Source organism: Bidens hawaiensis, unplaced genomic scaffold (assembly GCF_021521415.1).
Source record: "Bidens hawaiensis isolate Kalapana, Puna unplaced genomic scaffold, B.hawaiensis_p1.1 tig00022530_1, whole genome shotgun sequence".
NCBI classification, from domain to species: domain Eukaryota; kingdom Viridiplantae; phylum Streptophyta; class Magnoliopsida; order Asterales; family Asteraceae; genus Bidens; species Bidens hawaiensis.
The window spans coordinates 1,845-25,404 of record NW_027493514.1 but is presented as its reverse complement, the minus strand read 5'-3'; the positions used below and the strand labels follow the sequence as shown (position 1 = coordinate 25,404).

At 38.5% G+C, this 23,560-nt stretch overlaps 1 protein-coding gene and 1 pseudogene across 1 annotated transcript; both read right to left on the bottom strand.

Moving 5' to 3' along the window:
- Positions 1–3,111: 3,111 nt before the first annotated feature.
- LOC143565798 (receptor-like serine/threonine-protein kinase At4g25390) lies at positions 3,112–6,734 on the bottom strand. The gene is made up of 3 exons (XM_077052662.1): positions 6,435–6,734; positions 5,258–5,437; positions 3,112–4,667 (listed from the first exon to the last, which is right to left on the bottom strand). Exons 1-3 carry the CDS (start codon positions 6,732–6,734, stop codon positions 3,174–3,176), a joined length of 1,974 nt encoding a protein of 657 aa, XP_076908777.1. The 3' UTR covers positions 3,112–3,173.
- A 13,649-nt stretch (positions 6,735–20,383) lies between these two features.
- Positions 20,384–22,826, bottom strand: LOC143565807 (subtilisin-like protease SBT1.3 pseudogene; annotated as a pseudogene).
- Between the last annotated feature and the right edge of the window lie 734 nt (positions 22,827–23,560).

Sequence of the window (23,560 nt, the reverse complement as noted above, 5' to 3'; positions counted from 1 at the left end):
CACCTGGACCACTACACCCTCTGGGGCTTGATCCATGGCCATGTCATCGCCTACGTGTCAGATTTTGCTTGACTCACCTGAAGCTCAACCAAATCCCATTACCCTCACCCATATGCAAAATTCTTTGTCCCCACTGCTGAATAAGAAAAGACATGTTTCATCAGGAAAGTTGAAAGTAGTATCAATTATTGTTCCAAAAACCATGGTCAAACATTTGTAAGTTTTTGAGCATGTATACTTTTTAATTTACTCACGTTTTATTCTTTACTGTTTTTTTAACTATAAGTTCTTTATAATGAGATTTAAATGATCTTTTTTAAAAGAGAGAAACAAAAAATAACCTATGAATTTTCAATATTTTACATTTGTCCCGGTAAATTTGGACGGGCCGTCACTTTAGGAAACGTTTCAGCGGGATTCATCCTCCAATAAAGAATTGACACGTGTAAGTTTTATGACGAAATCGATCAAAAAGAGGTTAAATCTGTCGGACCCTTTTGTATTCCATTCTTAAAGTTTTTGGTCAAAGGCAGTCGACCCCGAATGTTTTTATTTGGTTTCTACCGGTTCCGGCAAAATTCCCAACTTTTCGATATTTGTGCCATATTGAAACCAAATGAAACCTCTGGGGAAGATGCATTTCAGATCAATTTCGTCATAGGCGACGACTTCCATTTATGTTTTATCTGAAGATTGAATATGTCCGCACCAGTAGGTTTTAATGCGAATTCGTCTACACCGACATGCATACATGTGAATCCATCTAAATCGACAGGTTTTATCTGTATCCGTCTACACCGGCGTCTTTCACCATTAACTAATTTAATATTAATTAATAATTAATTATCCATATCCAGACTTCTCAGCTTTTTATCTAGATATTCGTTACGCATGGAATTTAATAACGTTGTAGTGTGTTATGGTGGTAAATGACAAAACAATAACGTTGCAGTAACATGTTTAAAGTTATTATGATCTTTTATAAAAAGAGTGTTTTTATATGATATACTCGCTATTCTTATGCCCAATGATCTTTCCCTTTAACACTTAAATTTGGGCTGGTTTTGGACTTTAAATATAAGTCTTTGGGCTGTTTTGGGCTAAATGTTAGCCTTAACTGGTAGAGGTAAAAATGGGCTAGCAGGCTAGCACAAGACAAATAAATTATTAGGTTTCTTTCTTTTTTCTTTTTTTTTAAGGCCAACTTTATATATAGCACCTCCTCCGTTAAAAAATCCTAATCCAGAAAAAACAAATTACATACGTAAATAGTTTCTAAGCCACTCTACCCGGTTTAAACTAAATTTACAATTACAAGTAGAAATCCATAAAAAAGACATCAAAACAATCGAATCAAAAATGATATCTTTGAAATCATTTGAAATCATTAAAAACCAAATCCATATTGTTCATTTGTTGGACTTTTTGATGTAGTAAACTTCTATTTGTATGACTACAATCAAGGTGCATTTTGTGCTATAGTTTTAATTATTTGGCTTTCAGGGAACGACTTGTTTTGACCTGGACCTATTTTGGTTTCATTTTAATAGTGTACGGATATATAGAAGACGCATAGGAACCACCTTATAAATTAAGAGGGAACCACCTAAAAAAAATTCCTGGATCCGCCACTGCATGTTTTGACCTGAATCTATCCCAATTCGTTACCGACCCAACACACCCATTTAGCCAAGGCTTAATGGTTATATAAATACGGGCCCACACATAGAAGATATCGCCCACACATAGAAGATATCGGAATGACATTAATGAATGTGAATAAAGGTACACAAAAAAACCGGTTCAAGACCCGACCCTACCCGACTTGTAGGTACGGACCAGGCTTTCGGTTTCTCCCTGTAACCTCACCCGTAACCGGAACTAACCCGTACTCGCCAGTACCGGTTCCACCAATACCTGGAACCAGTTCCTGCCCGGTTCTGGTTCCTGAAATACCTGGTTTGTGCACCTCTAAATGTGAATAATAAGACCCGACCCTACCCGATTCGTAGGTACGGACCAGGCTTTCAGTTTCTCCCTGTAACCTCACCCGTAACCGGAACTAACCCGTACTCGCCAGTACCGGTTCCACCAATAGCTGAAATTCCTGAAATACCTGGTTTGTGCACCTCTAAATGTGAATAATAAGTTAGATGCATATGTAAACTATGCTTTGTTAGTTCTTGTTTCAACTGTTTAAAAATCAATCCATGTCCTCAATGTTGCTTAAAATAATCAACAAAACTCTTCAAAATGCAAGTTAAGACATGTTACAACATACAAAGTATATTGAAGAAGGACAAAATGGTCTTTCAAACATAATATCCTAAGGTGCATTTTCAATTCTTTAAAAATATTTATAATTTTTCACCCTTAACTTTACTAGACTTTTGTTAAATTAAATAATATTTGTAAGTTTGGTCCCTCATCTTTCACTATATATTATTTTTTATTTTAATTTTAAACCAACTCCCCCCCCCCCCAAACGATTTGTAAACGACCGTAACTGTTTCATATGTTAATATTTTTTTAAAAAAAAGTTACACTATAAAAACGAGTATTATATTCTCTTTAATTTGAGTATAACATTGTTGTAGTTTTTTCTACTAAAAAAATAACATGGTACGTATGGTTGTTCACAACTCGGTTTTGACAATTTTTAAGTTAAAACATATGAGACAAACCATCAGTAACGGTTTTTCACTTTTTTGTTGAAGAAAGTCGAAACTAAATTGTTATAAATTGAACCGAAAGTTAAAGAAAAAACGAACCGTGAAACCTAACCGATGGCCGGTTTAAACGATTTTAAAGTTTTAAACCGAACCATGAATAGACATAACTGTTACGTGATTACCAGAGTTTGTATTCAAACACCCGCTGCATCGCGCGGGCTTTCGTCTAGTTAATAATATAAGAGCTCAGTGGTTAAACTTATTAACCTTGTCAACAATATATATAATTTCATTATCTAGGCTGTATATTATTATGTATTTATGCACTATGCATAATGCTTCAAATATGATTTGGTAAAAACAATACACACAACTAGAATAATAAAATAACATGTAAATCTCATTTCTTTCTTTAAAATCTATAAATATGATCCAGCAATCAAATTGTTATCTACATGTATGCAACTTCTTTATATCAAATAATTTCCAAATCCGAACACGTTAAGAAACTAACCGAGCTTTCCTTCTATAACGAGACAGCGAATATTCCACTGGTAACGGGGGCGGCTCTAAATCACCCGAAAGCATTGCCACCACTTCCTTCATAGAAGGCCGATGTGCAGACGCTTTTTGCAGACAAAGAAGTGCTACTGTAATACAAACAAGAGCTTGCTCTTTATCTAAACACTGAACCGATTTATCCACAAGATCTAGAAGCTTCCCTGCACGAGCAAGTTTCCGGGCCCACGACAAAAGATTTGCCCGTTGAAACTCTGACATGGATGATCCCGTAACTTGAAGTGGCCTTCGTCCTGCGATAAGAACTAAAAGTAAAACCCCGAAGCTGTAAACGTCACATTTTTCTGAAAGATCACCGCCAGATGAATACTCGGGTGCAGCATAGCACATGGTTCCCCTCATGCTAGGCGCACTACTGATGCCGCCACTTTTGGGTATATCGCCGCTGATGGAGTCGTGACTGTTGCGGCGGGCCCGCCAAAGCTCGCCGCTGAATCCATCTAACCACCAGTCGACATTACCCATGCTACCGCCCTTGCTTCTGTTTCGTTTCTTCTTTCTTTCTATATACAACTCGTCGTCTTTTTGCCACCAGTTTTCGTCTTTATCTCGTTTCTTTTTATTCTTCTTTTTCTTTCGCGCCAGCTCGTCACAATACTCCTCCTTCCACCATTCCCGAGCCGGTCTTCTTTTCTGCTTCTTTTTCGTTTCGCCCTCCGACGAAATCCACCTATCCAACTGCTTCGGCTTCGGCTTCGGCTTCGGCTTCTTCTTTTCGGGTTTCACCGTTTGACCGGACGTAGCTCCGGTTGTGACCCATTCCGTCTTCGGTCTCTCCTTAATATCCCTCCCAATCCACTCCATTACATAATCCTTCACTCGGCCCGATTCCGACACGCGATTCTCTTGTTTCCACCACCAATCCTTCCCCGTAGCACTCGTTTCCCACCTCCCGTCTTTCTTCAAACCACCGCCACCGCCACTCTCGACATTCATAGCATCAACATTTGCCTCGGAAACACTCGCATCTGCGCACGTCCTCGGAGACTGATTCACCGTCTCAGGCGACATCTCCGTCTCCGCAACTGGAACCGTCACAAAGCTTTCGGGCGACTGATTATCAATAACTACACTAAACTCCTCACACACCGTAGTCGTTGCCAAACTCTCCGTCTCCTCGAACACCAATCCATTATCTTCCAACACCGTATCCTCCGCCTTTTTACCATCATCAACTTTACAGTTCACCTCGATTCGACACTCGTTTTCATTTTTTAATCTAGCTAAACCAAAATCCGCAATCTTCGCATTAAACTTATCGTCCAACAATATATTACTAGGCTTTATATCTCCGTGGAAAATCGGCGGATCACAGTAATGATGCAGATACTCTATTCCTTTCGCGATATCAATCGCAACCGAAAGCCGCTTCTTCCACTCCTTTAACTCCACACACTTCCGATGAAACAAGCAATCCTGTAAGTGAGAAATAACCGAACCGTTAACCAAACCGAAAACCGACGAACCCGAAGCCGAAATTAACCGAAGATCAGTTATCGCTTAATTTTTTTTTACCCTCGTTTAACCAAAACTAACCGAACCGAACCGCATTCATACATTTCTAGCTTTTATACCACCATTTAATGTATTTATACTAGGAGTGTGTTTTTTCAACCATACCCGAATACTAAACCTGACCCGAATATACCCTAACCCGAATTAGAGGCTACCCGAAAAATACGAACCTGAACCTTAAGGGGTTGGTTATCGGGCCAATTTTTTTTACTAAAAACCCGAGCAACCCAAAACACGAAACCCTCCATTTCATGTATGTGTGTGTGTGTGCGCGTGTGTATATCTATTTCACGTATTTATATCTTCATTTGTTTTATAATGTATTTACGCCTTTATTTCATGTTCTTTTAAGTAAATATTTCAGCCTAAATTTGATTTTGGTTATTAACCGAAATTCATCGAACCAAAAACTTAACCGAACTAAATAACTAAAAACTGATTGGTTAATTTAATTCGATCGAGACTAATAACCGAACCGTGCAAACCCGTACCTGTAAGCTTCCATTACTCATGAGCTCATACACTAGCACCATCCTTCGTTTCCTCGGTTCAGAGCAAAAACCAATCACGGAAACAACCCGATCCGAATCAATTTTACCGCCAAAAAGCAACTCATTCTGAAACTCCTGTTCTCCTTGAAGTGATTTTGCATCCATAACCTTAACAGCAATCTGTCACCATTAATTAGTAAATTTAATTATATTGATAGTTTCAAACATTAGTAGTAGACTAGTAGTGTTTGCACAAACAAAACTAAAGTAATATATACAAGTAGTAGTTAAATAGTATAGTATGAACAATAAACAAAAGAAAAACTACATAAGTGGCGAAGCTTGGGTGAGAACACCAGTGACCGAACTCAAAATCTATAAAGGGGGGGGGGGTGTTTAAATCTACGGTTGAAAACGGGTAAATTTAGCCCATGTATAAAAATTTTCTGACGAAAACGTGGTAAATTTACAGCTACACAACAACGTAAAAAAAATAAAAAGGGGAGTTGGGGCCACCCTGGCCCTCATTATGCTTCGCCTATGTGAGCAATAGAGGTGCACAACCAGTTTGGAAACCAGTTAAGTTTGGTCAACAAAAGTCAGAACCAGTTTATGATCGGTTTCTGTTTGGATTTTACCCGGTTTTGGTTCGGTTAACCAGTTTGGAACTGATTTTGGTGGAGAAAATTGCAAACCGGTTTCGCAGCTTGTTCTCGGTAGTGACCGGACTCAAAATGTATTTTTAAAAAATCATAAATGAGGAGGGGGGCCTTAAATTTTAGGTTGAAACCGAGTAAAGTTACACTATGTATAAAAATTTCCTGCGAAAAATAGGTAAATCCGTAAATCTACACAGCTACGCAACAAAAAAACAAAAAAAGAAGAAAAAAAAAAGGGGAACCGGGCCCACCCCTGGCCCTCACTATGCTTCGCCTATGTGGGCAATAGAGGTGGACAAACCAGTTTGGGTTGAAACTGGTTCTGTTTCGGTTTGGAACAGGTTTTGTTGGAAAAATAACAAACCGGTTCCAAACCGATTTCAACATAAATCGGTTTCAAACTAGGTCGGTTTCAGTTAACCGGTTTATTTGCACACCTCTAACGGGCAACAAGTTGCTCAGCTACCCGTTTTTGAATTGCAAAACCGAATCTTTTAATAAATTAATTAATTAATAACCTGTTGGTTGTTAACTAAGGTTCCGCGGAAGACGGAACCGAAGCCGCCTCGACCGAGGCGGTTAGAGTCAGAGAAGGAGTTGGTGGCGGTGCGGAGAGTGTCGTATGAGAATTTATGAGGTGGTTTTGAGTGATCAGATGGGACTGTGCGTTGCTTGTGGGTTTTTATTAATTTACGGAAGCACAAGGTGAGAGTTAATAAGAACGAGCAGGAGATTGATAGTGGTGGAATGAGATGGTGGTGGTCTGACGGTGGTTGTGGTGGTGGTGGTGGTGGTGGTGACGGTGGTGGTGGCGGCATGGTGTGTGATGAGAGAGAGAGAATGTGTTTGTGTAACAGACTACGTATTTATTAATAAGTTTAGAGCCATAAGTTGTTATTTTTTTTCGAAAATGACGAAAATGTCCTTTTCGAAATATTGACTTTTAAATTAATGGTATTTGTTAAAAAAATCTCGTTAGAATACTAAGAGATCTTGTTTGAAGGCAAGAGAATCTCATTGGAATATAGAAAAATTTTGTCATAATCTAAAAAAATATAATTGGAAACCAAAGAAAATCTTGTCAAAATCAAAATAAATCTCTGCTTAAGAAAAAAGACTCTTCTAAATCTTGTCAGAAGCCAAAAAAATAATCTCGTTGAAATCCCATAAAATCTCAGCGGAAGTTAAAAAATATCTAACTGAAATACGAGATAAATCTCACATGACACATATAAAATCATTGACTTCGAAGATTAAAAAAAAAACTATTCACCCGACAGTTTTCAAAATATTGACTTTTAATTAATGGCTGTTAATCGTTGCTTAAGAGGGTTTTCAACCAACTAGGTTTTGGTATTTGTTTAAAAAATTTAGTCGGGTCTAAAAAAATCTCGTTAGAAAGGTTTTGTCGGAAGCCAAGAAAATCTCGTTGGAAGTCATGAAAATCTCGTAAGAATACTAAGAGATCTTGTTTGAAGGCAAGAGAATCTCATTGGAATATATAAAAATCTCGACATAATCCAAAAAAGTATAACTGGAAGCCAAAGAAAAACTCGTCAGAATCCAAATAAATCTCAGCGTAAGAAAAAAAAAAGCTTTTTTAAATCTCGTCAGAAGCCAAAAAAAACAATCTCGTTGAAGTCCAACAAAATCTCGGTGGAAGCTAAAAAAGATCTAACTGATATACGAGATAAATCTCATAGGACACCTAAAAAATCTCATTGACTTCGAAGATTAAAAAAAACTATCCACCCGACAATTTTATGAAGTGTGATAGTATTTTGATTATTTAAAATCTCTTCTAATGGTAGGAAAGTCTATGGGTCGATAAGATTAAGGGTGAACATTATAAAAAAAAATGTTGGTTAAATAGATATGTGCAGTTTAGTCATTTTTCTTTTATTTCATTTTATTTTTTTATTACAGGTGCAAAACAGCCAAAAAAGCCAAATCCTTTATTCATATGAAAACAAAACAGAACTTAATATTATTATTCACATTCTTTGTTTTTTGTTCTTTTTATTTAATAATAATTTAAGGTGGAAAATGATGTGACTTAGATTACAACGGGGCAGTAGGTAAGGTGTGAAACTTCCATTTTCTTATATTAATTGTTTCACCTAGTATAATCTACTAAATTCAATTCTTGGATTATTAAATTACCGAAAGGTGTAATTATTGATTTATAAGTCAATAATATTTTGTTATATAGCCGTTTAAAAAAATGTGTTTATAAGCTATAGTATATATAATAATATAATCAAAAGAAAAGGTTGATGGAATAGAATATGATGCTTTAGCTTTAGCCTTTAAGCTCTAAAATCCATGTTTTTGATCTTTAGGAACCCCATCTTTTAGAGGGTCAAAACTATCAAAGATACAATTATCAAATCTTTAACGGGTAAAAGCAGGACCATGGCTAGCTAAGTCTCGGGTCATTTACAACCGAGCTGATTTTGAGTGAGTTTTTCTCAAACAAATTTTCAATTGCATATTATTTAAACAGTCTTAATTAAAAATTGTGTATAGATCACTAACGAGATGATCCTAACGTTTAAAACCAAAAAAAAATTGAATAGACGCATCGTGATTGGACATAGATCTTAATACATTCTCTAATCTCTACATATGATGATTGCATATATGATGTCATTAGAATTTTAATATGTTGGAGATTACGGGTTTGTATTTTAGAACATGAGGAGGCTAAATAAATGCACTACTAGTATCCTTATTATAGAGGTAGGGTACCAAAAAGACCCAAATACCCTTAAGTACCACCCGCGGGTCACAGAGAATGCTTTTATAAGCCACCCGCGGGACATATGGATCACCCGCATATCACGATAGAGGAGGAACGTCCTCATAACACGCGCGGAAACATCCTGACATCCTCAAAAGTCATCCGCAAGACAGGACATCTGTCCGCCTAAACAACAGGAAGACAGTGCCAGCGGGACAGCTGTCACCAATCAAGTACTCTTTAGAAGAAGGTTCACAATTCTTACTTGGGGAATACGTGACATATTAACCAATGAACAAAGGACACCTGGCCAGGTTGTTATAACCGTGCACATGGCCAGGGGGCGATCCGTCCTATCATTTGGCGACACGTGTCCGGGTTGTTATACTCATACACATGAGACGTATAGCTCAACCTATCACAAGAGGACACGCGTCCGGGCGGTTATCAAAGATCTTCTAGAAGAGGACAGCTGCCCCAATCATCTTCCTACACCCTTCGACTATAAATACCTTGTCAAACGGTATGAGGTATTCATTCATTCACCTACAATCTGACTACACTTAGTCTTTATACTTCAGTACTTTCTTCATTACGAACGTTACTGATTCTCACGCCGGAGGGTGGTTACAGGAAGACCCCCCCTCTTGTCCTTCCTGTAACGAGACTCACGGTGTCTGTTTTGCAGGTTCCGGTCATTGGACTTTGGGAAGTTATGCTCGTATCTTAGTCGTGTTTATCGTATCTTACCCTGTGGACGCATTAGATCCAGGACCCATACCCGGAGATTGGATCTATGTTTCTTCACTTATGATAATAAAGTGATAATAAAACCAATTTTAAAAGGAGATGGAGCACTCTATGAATAAAATAAAATAAAAAATAACAAAACGGGACGATCACAACCTTTAAAACATGAACCAGTCAATGATATTCAATTCCTTATTAATGATACACGTGGAACTTCAATTCTCTTTCAAACTTGGATAGCCCACATGGACCCAATGTCGAGGTTGCAAAGACTTGTGGACAGCAAAGCGGACCCATTTAACCCGATATTAGTCGGTTTGTAGTACAATGCATGGAAAATTTTATGTTCTTAAGTTTGAGATATGATTGGATTTTCTTATAGTGGTGTGTTTTTTTCGAGATTATATTTCAGAATAAATAGTGTCTAGTGTATTAAAATCAATATGAATTGCTCGGAGAAGATTTTTTATCCTCATGATTGATCATGACTTAAGGATTTCAACTTATCCTGCCGGTGCAAGTATTCTGAGGATTACACTTTGCTAATCCAATTGTCTTTTATTATTTTGTTTGTTTTGCAGATAAGACCACGTGTTTAATGTGCTAATAAGAACGTGGGTTTGCAACGGCTATTTATGAGGCTTCGTCAAACTCGAACGTGGGAAGCAACGGATAGTGGAGGACTTAGTCTAGGGTTTATTCCGGATTTCTCGGAATTTCAGTTGTATTTTTTTATTTATTTAAAACGAGCTGATGTGATCATTTATAACACACACTTCACGTACTTAGCTACCAACACTCATTGTAACACTTAGTATACGACCGATTATCAGCTCCACCACTTGTAATCACCCCTTTTGTTATTAATAAATAGACGGTGATAGTTTTCACCGTCCGGGGTTTTTTGTGCCGGAGATCTTCAAGATCAAGGGCTTTTTCCCTCAAAATCAAATCATTGTATTCACCCTATTTTTGATCAAGCACTCTACCTCACATACAAATTTGATCACAAAATTACCTTGTTAATTTTTGACCGAAACATGAGCGATTGACATTTCATCTTTGTAATTGTCACTTGATAATTAAAGTAGTTTCAAACGTTGTTAAAAAATAGGAATATAATAAATTGTAAAATAAAATGATATATAAAATCATATTGGGGATTTAATCTGATAATATCAAGTTTCTTAAAAATTTCAAATAAAGTTAATTACAGATTTGTATTGGTATAAACTCAAAGTAGCTTTAGTAACATGTTTTAAAACTCAAACCACAAAACTTCAAAGAATATATTTAAAGGTAGTTTGCTGACGACAATACTTCGAGGATTGCACTCGTCCATCATCCCAGATAAAACTTTTTAACACGGTTAAACACAACGCGAATATAATCAAGGTTTGAGTTATCTTGTCTAACCCGTTCCATTAAATGAGTCGAGCTCAATAAATAAGGTGGTGTTTGGAATTCCTTATTTTCCTCCTTATAGCTTATAACATATAGGTAATAAGTTATAAGGTGGTAATATAAGGAATCATGTGACACCCGGTAAATTCCCAATCCCTTAAACTAAGTAATCAACCTAATAATTAGGTGATTGTAAATATTATGCGCGCCATGTTAGTCAGCGCGTGCATTTGTTATGTGCGCCCTGCGCGAGCGCGCCATGTTAGTCAGCGCATGCATTTGTTATGTGCGCCCTGCGCGAGCGCACCATGTTAAGAACCAGCGTGAGCATATGTTATATGCGCCATGCGTGAATGTTTTGGCTTTATGTTTTCATATAACTTAAACGTTATGTTGTCTATGGGTAGACCATCCCGCATGATGCTAAGGCGGGTGCATCCTACATCGTTTATGCGCGTGCGGAAGGGAACTAACCTCCCCGCATGGCGGGAACATTGAGAGCTAGTTTGTCTGAAGCTCCAAGATGGAATTGACTTCAACATGACTGATCACTATGTTGAAATACCAAGACCACCTGGAGAATCTACAAATGAAACTCAATGTCCCTAACTGCGAGAAGGTTACGCACCTACCCGCAGCAAAGAAATGTCCTACACGCAGAAAGCTATGCGCACAAAGTGATGCGCACAGAACACTTAGTCTATTCTCCAGACATAAGGAGATTACTCCCGCCCAAAAGGAAACAGTAGCGTGTTTCAGAGATTTTCCACTTTTTACTGTACACTGACAAAAGTACCTGAAAAAGCACACTGTAACATGAAAAGTCAACTGTCAGCCACCCTATTCTCACCAACCCCAGACCTGCATGTCCTGTCCAAATCAAATCAAGATCTTTTATCCACTCCTCCACTTTTAAGTAAACAATAAACAATAATAATTTCCATACTTTATCATCATTACACCTAGATATGAAAAGATTTCAATCCCCTAAAGCAAGGGATTGTGTTCCCTTGAGTTTGCCTATAAATATGTAACCTAAATTATCACTCAAAACACACTTCAAAGAACTACAAACTTGCACTAATCCTCTCCCAAGCGTCCGTTGTTTCCAGCTCCGATCCTGTTACTAGGTAAGCCGAGAATATAACCTTGAGACCTACTATCCAACCCTTATATTCTCCTATTTCTTGATCTTAATATATATACTTGTTATTTAATCGTATTCTAGACCTTCGATTCCGAGGCCAACACCAAGAAAACCCGAATCTCGATTAATCCCTTAACAAGAACCACAGGTGAGTCTCACAGCCCCTATTTTCACTATTTTCACTATTTAAACTGTTTTCGGGGCGAGGGACACGTACCTAAATAATGTTTTATCACGGTATACTTACAAGCTATGCAAGCGATTACGTGCTTAAGTATCAATTCCCACTCGCGCGCGCCCGGCTGTTTCCGCCGCTCAGGGCCGGGTGTGACAAATCATAAACACCCCTTAAATATATATTAGATAAAGATATATATTAAAAGAAACAATAAGCTCGTTTAAGCTTGCAAGCCACTTGAGCTAGTCTAAGCTATGCTTGACTCAAGTTTTTAGCAAGTTAATCTCAAGTAGCTCACGAACAACTAAGCTCATTAAAGGGTTGTTCAAAAAGCCCACGGCTCGAAACTTGGGCCCGTGGTTCGCTCAATAAAAACTTGAATAAAACTAGATTTGAAACAATCTAAGTTGAGTTGGCTCATTTTTGTAACCGAGCCAAACTCGTTCTACTTTCGGCTCGGGTCATGGCTCGATGTTAGGCTCATTTAACTTCAAATCGAGCTCAAGCCTAGCGAATCTGCCTCGTTTGGTTTCGATCTTAAGCTCGAACCCACCCTGACTCAACTCGTGAACAATCTCAAGATTTTATCCGAGAGATGTTAATTGTTAAATCCATAAAAATAATTAACAAAATACTTTTATTCTACCCCCCTTTCAAAAAGACATCGAAAGCAAGCGGTTGTTGAACCACTTTTCGCGGGAATACAAATGTTCTATTTTTGAAACCCTAACCTTTTGTTTTGTTGAATGATATTCAAGGATTTTTGGTTAACTGGAACGATTGCGTCAGTACTCAGTAGTTATCTACCGTGTCTCACAGTATTTATTAACTCGCTAACATTATTTATACAGTTGATTGTAATTTGTAGTTAATAGTTTTGTTGCTCAATTAGTAATCACGTAGTGAGTTCATGTTCGCGTAATTAGTGAAATGACCATTAGATTATTAAACCCTAATTAAATTTTTAACTTCTAATATATATGTGATATACTTGCTAACTTAATCAACAATTTCAAACGATTACAATAAAGTTGCATGCCACAACCACCTTTTGTATACCACCCACTTCCAGTAAGTAGCTAGCACTTAATGCGGAAAAATATCAGATATCGGTCAATCGGTTATCGCGCTGGTATAACGGTGGGATATCGGTAATTTTAATATCACGTAAAATTCATATATATAGCAATTTAACACTAATAATTCAGTATACTATACTACCGTTAACAAATTAACCTTTTGCAACTGGCAAAAAACTAACAACCGTAGCAAGATTGAAAATTAATAATAAAGACTTAAATACTGATATTGGGAATATGGATCCAATATCCGTCAAATATCACCGATATTATCACCCGATGTTTTACCAAGGGACTGATATAAGATATATCACTGATAAATTGGTGATGTGTTGGCGATATCGACTGCATAGGTAAGTAGAAATAGAATTACGCTTAATAACAGTTTTCGGTCTTATGCGATTAGTAATCTCTTTTAGGTGATTAGTTTTCTGACTTTCTCAAGGCCAGCACCACCCGAGCTACAATATTATTATTAATCATGATCTGTAATTCTGTATGTGATTATGAGTACTTACCTTATTAGCTAAAGTTATGTGTTTCTAAGTTTCTATTAAGTGGTAGGATTAACTTAATGACATTTTTATGTTTTTACATAAGAAACTACTTTCTGCGAGTTTGCAGCTTATGTATATTAAGTTATTAACTCTTAAGAGTGTTAATGTTCGTTGCGATTTTGGAAGTGTTTTTTAAGTCTATTGTGAAGATAAAACACAAAACACCAGAGAATACAATTGCCAAATAGTTGAATAGAAAAGAAAAAAAAGAGGATTACATGCTCTAACAACGAATCCGATACTTAAAAACTGTTATTATAACAACTCTATGATTTATTCTCGAACCATCTCGTTTTCTCTAGAATCGCAGTTTACAGCGGCGACAGCCATGTTACTACAACCGGGCTTCTTACTATGTGAAGATAAGAACACAAAACACCAGAGAATACAATTGCCAAATAGTTGAATACAAAAGCAAAAAAAAGAGGATTACATGCTCTAACAACGAATCCGATACTTAAAAACTGTTATTATAACAACTCTATGATTTATTCTCGAACCATCTCATTTTCTCTAGAATCGCAGTTTACAGCGGCGACAGCCATGTTACTACAACCGGGCTTCTTACTCTGTGAAGATAACAACACAAAACACCAGAGAATACAATTGCCAAATAGTTGAATACAAAAGCAAAAAAAAAGAGGATTACATGCTCTAACAACGAATCCGATACTTAAAAACTGTTATTATAACAACTCTATGATTTATTCTCGAACCATCTCGTTTTCTCTAGAATCGCAGTTTACAGCGGCGACAGCCATGTTACTATAACCGGGCTTCTTACTCTGTGAAGATAAGAACACAAAACACCAGAGAATACAATTGCCAAATAGTTGAATACAAAATAAAAAAAAGAGGATTACATGCTCTAACAACGAATCCGATACTTAAAAACTGTTATTATAACAACTCTATGATTTATTCTCGAACCATCTCGTTTTCTCTATAATCGCAGTTTACAGCGGCGACAGCCATGTTACTACAACCGGGCTTCTTACTCTGTGAAGATAAGAACACAAAACACCAGAGAATACAATTGCCAAATAGTTGAATACAAAATAAAAAAAAGAGGATTACATGCTCTAACAACGAATCCGATACTTAAAAACTGTTATTATAACAACTCTATGATTTATTCTCGAACCATCTCGTTTTCTCTAGAATCGCAGTTTATAGCGGCGACCGCCATGTTACTACAACCGGGCTTCTTACTCTGCGAAGATAAGAACACAAAACACCAGAGAATACAATTGCCAAATAGTTGAATACAAAAGCAAAAAAAAGAGGATTACATGCTCTAACAACGAATCCGATACTTAAAAACTGTTATTATAACAACTCTATGATTTATTCTCGAACCATCTCGTTTTCTCTAGAATCGTAGTTTACAGCGGCGACAGCCATGCTACTACAACCGGGCTTCTTACTCTGTGAAGATAAGAACACAAAACACCAGAGAATACAATTGCCAAATAGTTGAATACAAAAGCAAAAAAAAAGAGGATTACATGCTCTAACAACGAATCCGATACTTAAAAACTGTTATTATAACAACTCTATGATTTATTCTCGAACCATCTCGTTTTCTCTAGAATCGTAGTTTACAGCGGCGACAGCCATGCTACTACAACCGGGCTTCTTACTCTGTGAAGATAAGAACACAAAACACCAGAGAATACAATTGCCAAATAGTTGAATACAAAAGCAAAAAAAAGAGGATTACATGCTCTAACAACGAATCCGATACTTAAAATCTGTTATTATAACAACTCTATGATTTATTCTCGAACCATCTCGTTTTCTTTAGAATCGCAGTTTTCAGCGGCGACAGCCATGTTACTACAACCGGGCTTCTTACTATGTGAAGATAAGAACACAAAACACCAGTGATGTGCTAAAAGCAGTCTAATATTTATTAACTAAAAATAAGCTAATCTAGACACTAAGTAATAAATTTAGACTCTTAACTTAACTAAAACTACTAACCGTCAAGTGAACCGGTCGACTCTATTACAGCTAAGTAAGTCCGGATATCGAACCCACGAGACTCTTTAAATTACGTAACTAGCTAAATTAGACTCTACCAACTGACGTGGCTATTTATTTTATATATTAAGGGGGTTTATTATAATACTATTAATTTAAACTAATATTAAAATCTAATTAATAAAAAAAACAAGTAAAAACGAAAAGAATATTTTTAATTGATTTAAATAAGATGATGATGAAAAACCACCTAAGCTAGAATCCCCAAAGTTTCAGTTATCAATTTTTAGGAAAATGCTTGTTATGGAATTGGGATCATAAAATAATCACTTAAAAGAAAACCCGAACAGGACCCCTGATCCTTCAAGAAGACACCTATGGATTTCTATTAAGTTCTTAAAAACACCAATTTTAATATTAGACTTCCTTACGGGTTATCTAATTAATTACGATAGAGTACCTTTGTAGCGATATTCTACCTTACAGCGCGGAAATCAAAGGTAATTTGACGGACTTAATTGACTCGCTAGACAATAATAATTAATCAAACCTAGACGGACTCCTTACGAAGAACTAAATCTAGCAATCTCAATCAACAACGATTTAGCAATACCCTATCACCTTACAGCTTTTTAGGTTAGCAGTACACTTTTATTCGTTTGACTAATAATATTATTCCTATGATTTTATTCGAATTCAATCATAAACTAGTAAAAAACACACAGTAGATGACCTAACAAAATCATATCATATGAAACAATCACCAAGGATAATGTGGAATAATAAAACTAGAACAAACAAAACCAAGTGCGCATACGCATCAATCAAATAAAATCAAATAGTTTACTGAATCATAAAACCATAACGAAAAGCAAATTCTAAATAAAATAAAACTTCAACAATGGTTCATCACAAGCCTAGGCAGTCTAATAAGTTTAGCCTAGTATCTTAAAATCAAAGAAACAAAAATAATTAAGTTCAACAACCAAGCTCATGAATAAAAGAATAATTTCAAACCGAACTATGATGATGCTTGGTTGGGTAGGTGTTGAAACCAAACGATCTTGGCTCGAACCAAAGTGTTCTTCTCTTCAAAACACCTTGCGGCTGCGGAAGTTCGTTCGATGTCTGACTTCTGTGTAAAATCAGCCGACCTCTTTTTCTTATATATAATAATAATAATAATAATCTTCAACAAGGGTGCGACCCCCTTTTATTCATTCTTTATGATTTCTTGTTAACCGACTTCCCAAAATTCATTCATTCCAAGGCCCACGTCTTTCACTAAATGCAAGTATAATCCTTTCTTTCTTTGTTGAATAAAGCCCACGAGACATATCTTTCTTTTAGCTCCATTATTATTTTCAACCTAAATCACATGTCCACCAAAATAATATGTTAGAATATATTATGATAAATTGAATTTAAAATCACATGATTTCGTTACAGTATACACTTTAGTTTAGAAACACATGTAGGTGCTGTTTGTTTTTGCAGACATAAACTGTCTGCAAGCTGATTTCATCTGTTTTCATGTCTGCAACTGAAGATGTGGTCTATAGATCTGCAAGCTGAAAATATAAGACTGTTTGTTTTTATAAGCTGATACTGTCTGCATAACTGTCAAACTTATCTCACAAGATAGAAGTCATTTATTCAAGTTACATCTAGTTTTTAGTCTTTGCTTGCCATGCCGATTTGGTTTTGGTGGGTGGTGGAAGGTGGTGGTGGTGGATGGTGGTAGTGGCGGCGGACGGTGGGTAGTGGCGGTGGATGGTGGTGGTGGACAATGGGTGGTGGTGATGGATGGTTTTGGTTGGTGGTGGACGGTGGTGGTGATGGATGGTGGTGGTGGTGGGTGATGGATGGTGGTGGTGGCGGTGATGGATGGTGGTGGTGGTGATGGATGGTGGTGGTGATGGATGGTGGGTGGTGGACGGTGGTGGTGATGGATGGTGGTGGTGGTGGCGGACGGTGGTGGTGATGGATGGTGGGTGGTGGACGGTGGTGGTGATGGATGGTGGGTGGTGGACGGTGGTGGTGGCGGTGATGGATGGTGGTGGTGGTGGCGGTGATGGATGGTGGTGGTGGTGGGTGATGGATGGTGGTGGTGGCGGTGATGGATGGTGGTGGTGGTGGCGGACGGTGGTGGTGATGGATGGTGGGTGGTGGACGGTGGTGGTGATGGATGGTGGGTGGTGGACGGTGGTGGTGGCGGTGGATGGTGGTGGACGGTGGCGGCGGGGTACGGGGGTGGTGGTGGCGGCGTACGGTGGGTGGTGGTGTTGGCGGACGGTGGTAGGAGCAGTGGATGAGAGGGTGGCTGCAAAGGGAGAAGAGTAGGGTTTTTTTGTGAAGATGTTTTAAGCAAGATTTCCTTGCTTTTCTTTTAAGATGAAAGAAGATAACTTCAGATCTGTTTTAAGAAAAAAAACAAACAGTCTTCAAGGGTAATGTCTGCGCGCCTGCAGACATTAGCTCCCTTGAAGATGTTTGAAGAAAAAACAAACACCCCCGTAAACTCTATTAGCATATTCACTTGTTGGTTTCAAGTTTAGTCTATTAAGTTTAGCTCATTCTCTCCCGAAACCAATAATTAATAAAATATTCAATAAAAACCTGCCACAAAAGTATTAAAAATGTAGAAAATATTTCTATAATATTATGTATAATTCAGCCCATATCAACCAGAGAATACAATTGCCAAATAGTTGAATACAAAAGCAAAAAAAAGAGGATTACATGCTCTAACAACGAATCCGATACTAAAAACTGTTATTATAACAACTCTGATTTATTCTCGAACCATCTCATTTTCTCTAGAATCGCAGTTTACAGCGGCGACAGCCATGTTACTACAACCGGGCTTCTTACTCTGTGAAGATAAGAACACAAAACACCAGAGAATACAATTGCCAAATAGTTGAATACAAAAGCAAAAAAAAAAGAGGATTACATGCTCTAAGAACAAATCCGATACTTAAAAACTGTTATTATAACAACTCTATGATTTATTCTCGAACCATCTCGTTTTCTCTAGAATCGCATTTTACAGCGGCGACAGCAATGTTTCTACAACCGGGCTTCTTACTCTGTGAAGATAAGAACACAAAACACCAGAGAATACAATTGCCAAATAGTTGAATACAAAAGCAAAAAAAAGAGGATTACATGCTCTAACAACGAATCCGATACTTAAAAACTGTTATTATAACAACTCTATGATTTATTCTCGAACCATCTCGTTTTCTCTAGAATCGCAGTTTACAGCGGCGACAGCCATGTTACTACAACCGGGCTTCTTACTCTGTGAAGATAAGAACACAAAACACCAGAGAATACAATTGCCAAATAGTTGAATACAAAAGCAAAAAAAAAAGAGGATTACATGCTCTAACAACGAATCCGATACTTAAAAACTGGTATTATAACAACTCTATGATTTATTCTCGAACCATCTCGTTTTCTCTAGAATCGCAGTTTACAGCGGCGACAGCCATGTTACTACAACCGGGCTTCTTACTCTGTGAAGATAAGAACACAAAACACCAGAGAATACAATTGCCAAATAGTTGAATACAAAAGCAAAAAAAAAAGAGGATTACATGCTCTAAGAACAAATCCGATACTTAAAAACTGTTATTATAACAACTCTATGATTATTCTCGAACCATCTCGTTTCTCTAGAATCGCATTTTACAGCGGCGACAGCAATGTTACTACAACCGGGCTTCTTACTCTGTGAAGATAAGAACACAAAACACCAGAGAATACAATTGCCAAATAGTTGAATACAAAAGCAAAAAAAAGAGGATTACATGCTCTAACAACGAATCCGATACTTAAAAACTGTTATTATAACAACTCTATGATTATTCTCGAACCATCTCGTTTTCTCTAGAATCGCAGTTTACAGCGGCGACAGCCATGTTACTACAACCGGCTTCTTACTCTGTGAAGATAAGAACACAAAACACCAGAGAATACAATTGCCAAATAGTTGAATACAAAAGCAAAAAAAAGAGGATTACATGCTCTAACAACGAATCCGATACTTAAAAACTGTTATTATAACAACTCTATGATTTATTCTCGAACCATCTCGTTTTCTCTAGAATCGCAGTTTACAGCGGCGACCGCCATGTTACTACAACCGGGCTTCTTACTCTGCGAAGATAAAAACACAAAACACCAGAGAATACAATTGCCAAATAGTTGAATACAAAAGCAAAAAAAAGAGGATTACATGCTCTAACAACGATCCGATACTTAAAAACTGTTATTATAACAACTCTATGATTTATTCTCGAACCATCTCGTTTTCTCTATAATCGCAGTTTACAGCGGCGACAACCATGTTACTACAACCGGGCTTCTTACTCTGTGAAGATAAGAACACAAAACACCAGAGAATACAATTGCCAAATAGTTGAATACAAAGCAAAAAAAAGAGGATTACATGCTCTAACAACGAATCCGATACTTAAAAACTGTTATTATAACAACTCTATGATTTATTCTCGAACCATCTCGTTTTCTCTAGAATCGCATTTACAGCGGCGACAGCCATGTTACTACAACCGGGCTTCTTACTCTGTGAAGATAAGAACACAAAACACCAGAGAATACAATTGCCAAATAGTTGAATACAAAAGCAAAAAAAGAGGATTACATGCTCTAACAACGAATCCGATACTTAAAAACTGTTATTATAACAACTCTATGATTTATTCTCGAACCATCTCGTTTTCTCTAGAATCGCAGTTTACAGCGGCGACAACCATGTTACTACAACCGGGCTTCTTACTCTGTGCACCCCATCTTTCCATATCAACGCTCCAGACTCCGGTGCAGTTTGTCTACTCGTCGTCGTAAACGTAACCTTATACGACAGTTTCTGGTACTTCTTAGTGAAACCAAGTGTTGATGGCTCCACTTCACATTCACACTTTGAACTGTGAGACCACAACATGGTAGTTTGATGTTGGCAGTCCAACGTTAGTAACGGTTCGGTGAATCGTCAATGTAGACACTCGTTTGTCTTCGGGAAACACGGCTGATAGAGCCGGATAGTTTAAATCACTCGGTCCGAAACCGAATGCCGGCAGGTTCTGTTGGAGAATTTCGCAAAAACCACGAGTTGACTGCGGGTCAAACCCTGCGTGCAGAGAAAGTCAAAGTAATCCTGTGGACCAATGTCGTAAATCAAACCCGGGTCCACAGCTTTAACCGGGTTAATATGACCCGCTCCGTGGTCATACGGGCCAGACTGCCCGCCAGTCGACGAGTCTAGTAAAGGCTTGTAGTTATTATCGTGGATATACGCGGTTGTCATTAACGCTGACTTTATAGCTGCGGGACTCCAATCGGGGTGACGCGCTATGAGTAACGCGCAATCCCGCTCACGTGCGGACACGACATCGAAGTACCCGAAAGGATATTAAACCCGACTCTTCGTTTATCCACTTCGAGGCTCGACGGACCGATGTCCCCGCTCCACGCCGCTAATATATTAACCCCCGGAGCCACTAGATCGGGTTTAAGAATTTCCAACGAGATGAAATTTGGTCCGCGGGATGAAAAAGCCGCCACTACCGGAGACGGTTTGATACCGATTTTCGTCCCGTAAAACGCGAGATTCCCCGTCGGTTTCGGGTTACTCATCGCGTATTGTTTTATTACCTTTCCTTCCTTTTCCCCTACCGCTACCAGCGGGGAGGAGGTGGCAGTCTGCCACGAGCTCCTCCCCGTTAGCGGCGGTATTGGCGAGAATCATCCCAATACCGCCCGCTTCTTTCACTACTTGACCCTTTCGGACCCGGGGACTTATCCCACGGTCACATATCACGATTTTCCCCGCCACAACGTGCGGGTCCAATGTACCTTCCAAACACAAAGATCCCGGGTCCGGGCTACTCGAATTACTCCCGGTATAAACCAAAGGATACATTAACTTTGGTGATAAATTTCTTCTCCCTTTATAAAGCGAAACGCCTTTCATTACCACACCATTTCCTAACTTAACAGACCCGGGGAAATCGCGGTCCATGGTACTCGCGCCAACCGTAACAATCCACGAGACACATTCGTTAAACTAACCGGGTCGGGCCCACCGTTACCCGCGGAACACGATATAAGAATCCCCTTTTCCATCGCCCCGAAAGCCGCTATAGATAAACTATCCCTATTATAAGACGAAACGCCCCCGCCTAACGAATAGACATAACATTAACCCCGTCCGCAACCGCCTTATCAACGCGGATAAAATATCCGAACTAAAACATCCACCCGTCCAACAAACTTTATACGCTGCAATTCTCGCCCCAGGTGACATCCCGCGGGCGGGTACCGTAAGCGTATCCTAAAAAGTTTGCCCCGTGCACGGGCGAACCCGCAGCCGTAGCTGCGGTATGCGTCCCGTGCCCGTCTTGATCCCTCGGAGACTTATACTCCTTCGCCTCATTAATCGCCCCGGTCGCAGCTTCGTACCCGCGATAAAACTTCTCGCGCCGACAATCTTTTTATTACAATTGTTTTTCCGAAACCCTCGGCCGACTTCACACGCGCCTTTCCAGTGTGCTGGCACCGGGGTGAACCCAGAGTCGTTAAAACTGGGACTCTCTGGCCAGATCCCGGTGTCCAGCACACCGACAACCACGTCATGGTCTGGTAACTTATCAGACCAGACGCTGGCGAAGTCCTGTGTTTCTAGCGTTTCCAGTCCTAGAAACAAAGGACTTCTAGTGGTGTGCAGTTCGTACTTCACCTCAGGAAGTACGAACTGCACACCCTTCTGGTACACCAGCCGCTCGGCTTCCTCATCGGTTAGGCGTGCTGCCATGCCGTGGAAAGCCGAGTGGTACGTGTAGAACTCTTTCTTCTTCACTTTCTCATTTTCTTCTTCTGAAACTGAGCTAACGAGCGACGAATACCAGTCGGAATGATCGGTGTACGTCGCAGGGATAGCCGAGATGTCTACATGGACAATGTATGTTTTCTTAGATGAAACAATGAGGTTAAGTGTGAGATAAGTTGATAGGTATAAACACAGCCACCATTTGAGTGTTTTTTAGTATCCATTGGAATGTGGAAGTGAAGAAGATGAGTGCAGGGTGGGTTTTATTATAGAAGCGGTGAGTGTAGTAATAAAGAGTCAAGGGCCTGCTTCTGCAACCTTGTGCAGGTAATAAAACTGGTTGTTGGGTGTATAATAATGATGGTGGATACTTGGTTTATGGTCTTGGTCTTGGTCTTGGTCTTGGTCTTGGTCTTGGTCTTGGTCTTGGATAGATGGTGATTGGAGTTAATGTGTCAAATGTTATTAACCATATCTTGTTTTCTAGACTTCTAGTTTGATGGACCTTTTTCGGATATCGGGTTTCTGTCAATATGTTTGCTATGGGTGACATTTATTGGGTATGATTGTTGTTTTGTTTGATGGTTTGCTTCGGTTGAGGCTAATTAAGAGCAAATTATCATACATAAGCCTTGCAACTTGGGTGGGTTGGGCGATTTCGAGTGACATGTAAAATGGGTTTTGAGCAAAATGAGGTGGAGTAAAAAACGGCTTGTTTAAAACAATATATCAATATGATTCGATGACTGGTGGAACAGTTGCGGCGAGTAGGTGGTGGAGACAAACAAGGTTATTGGTGATACTAACCTATTCATAACTTTTTTATGTTAACAAGTTTTATAATCTGTCAGTTCATTTGGCCCATTGTCTTAATTGAGTAGTCTCAAATTGTCCTATAATAATAGATGAATCAAATGAAGTCATACAAATTGTTTTTGTTCTTT

Coding starts and splice junctions, on each gene's coding strand:
- LOC143565798 (XM_077052662.1), bottom strand. CDS start 6,734: ATGCCGCCACCACCACCGTCACCACCACCACCACCACCACCACAACCA. Junction 5,438..6,434: donor CCTTAGTTAACAACCAACAG/GTTATTAATTAA, acceptor TAATGGTGACAG/ATTGCTGTTAAGGTTATGGA. Junction 4,668..5,257: donor TGAGTAATGGAAGCTTACAG/GTACGGGTTTGC, acceptor TCTCACTTACAG/GATTGCTTGTTTCATCGGAA.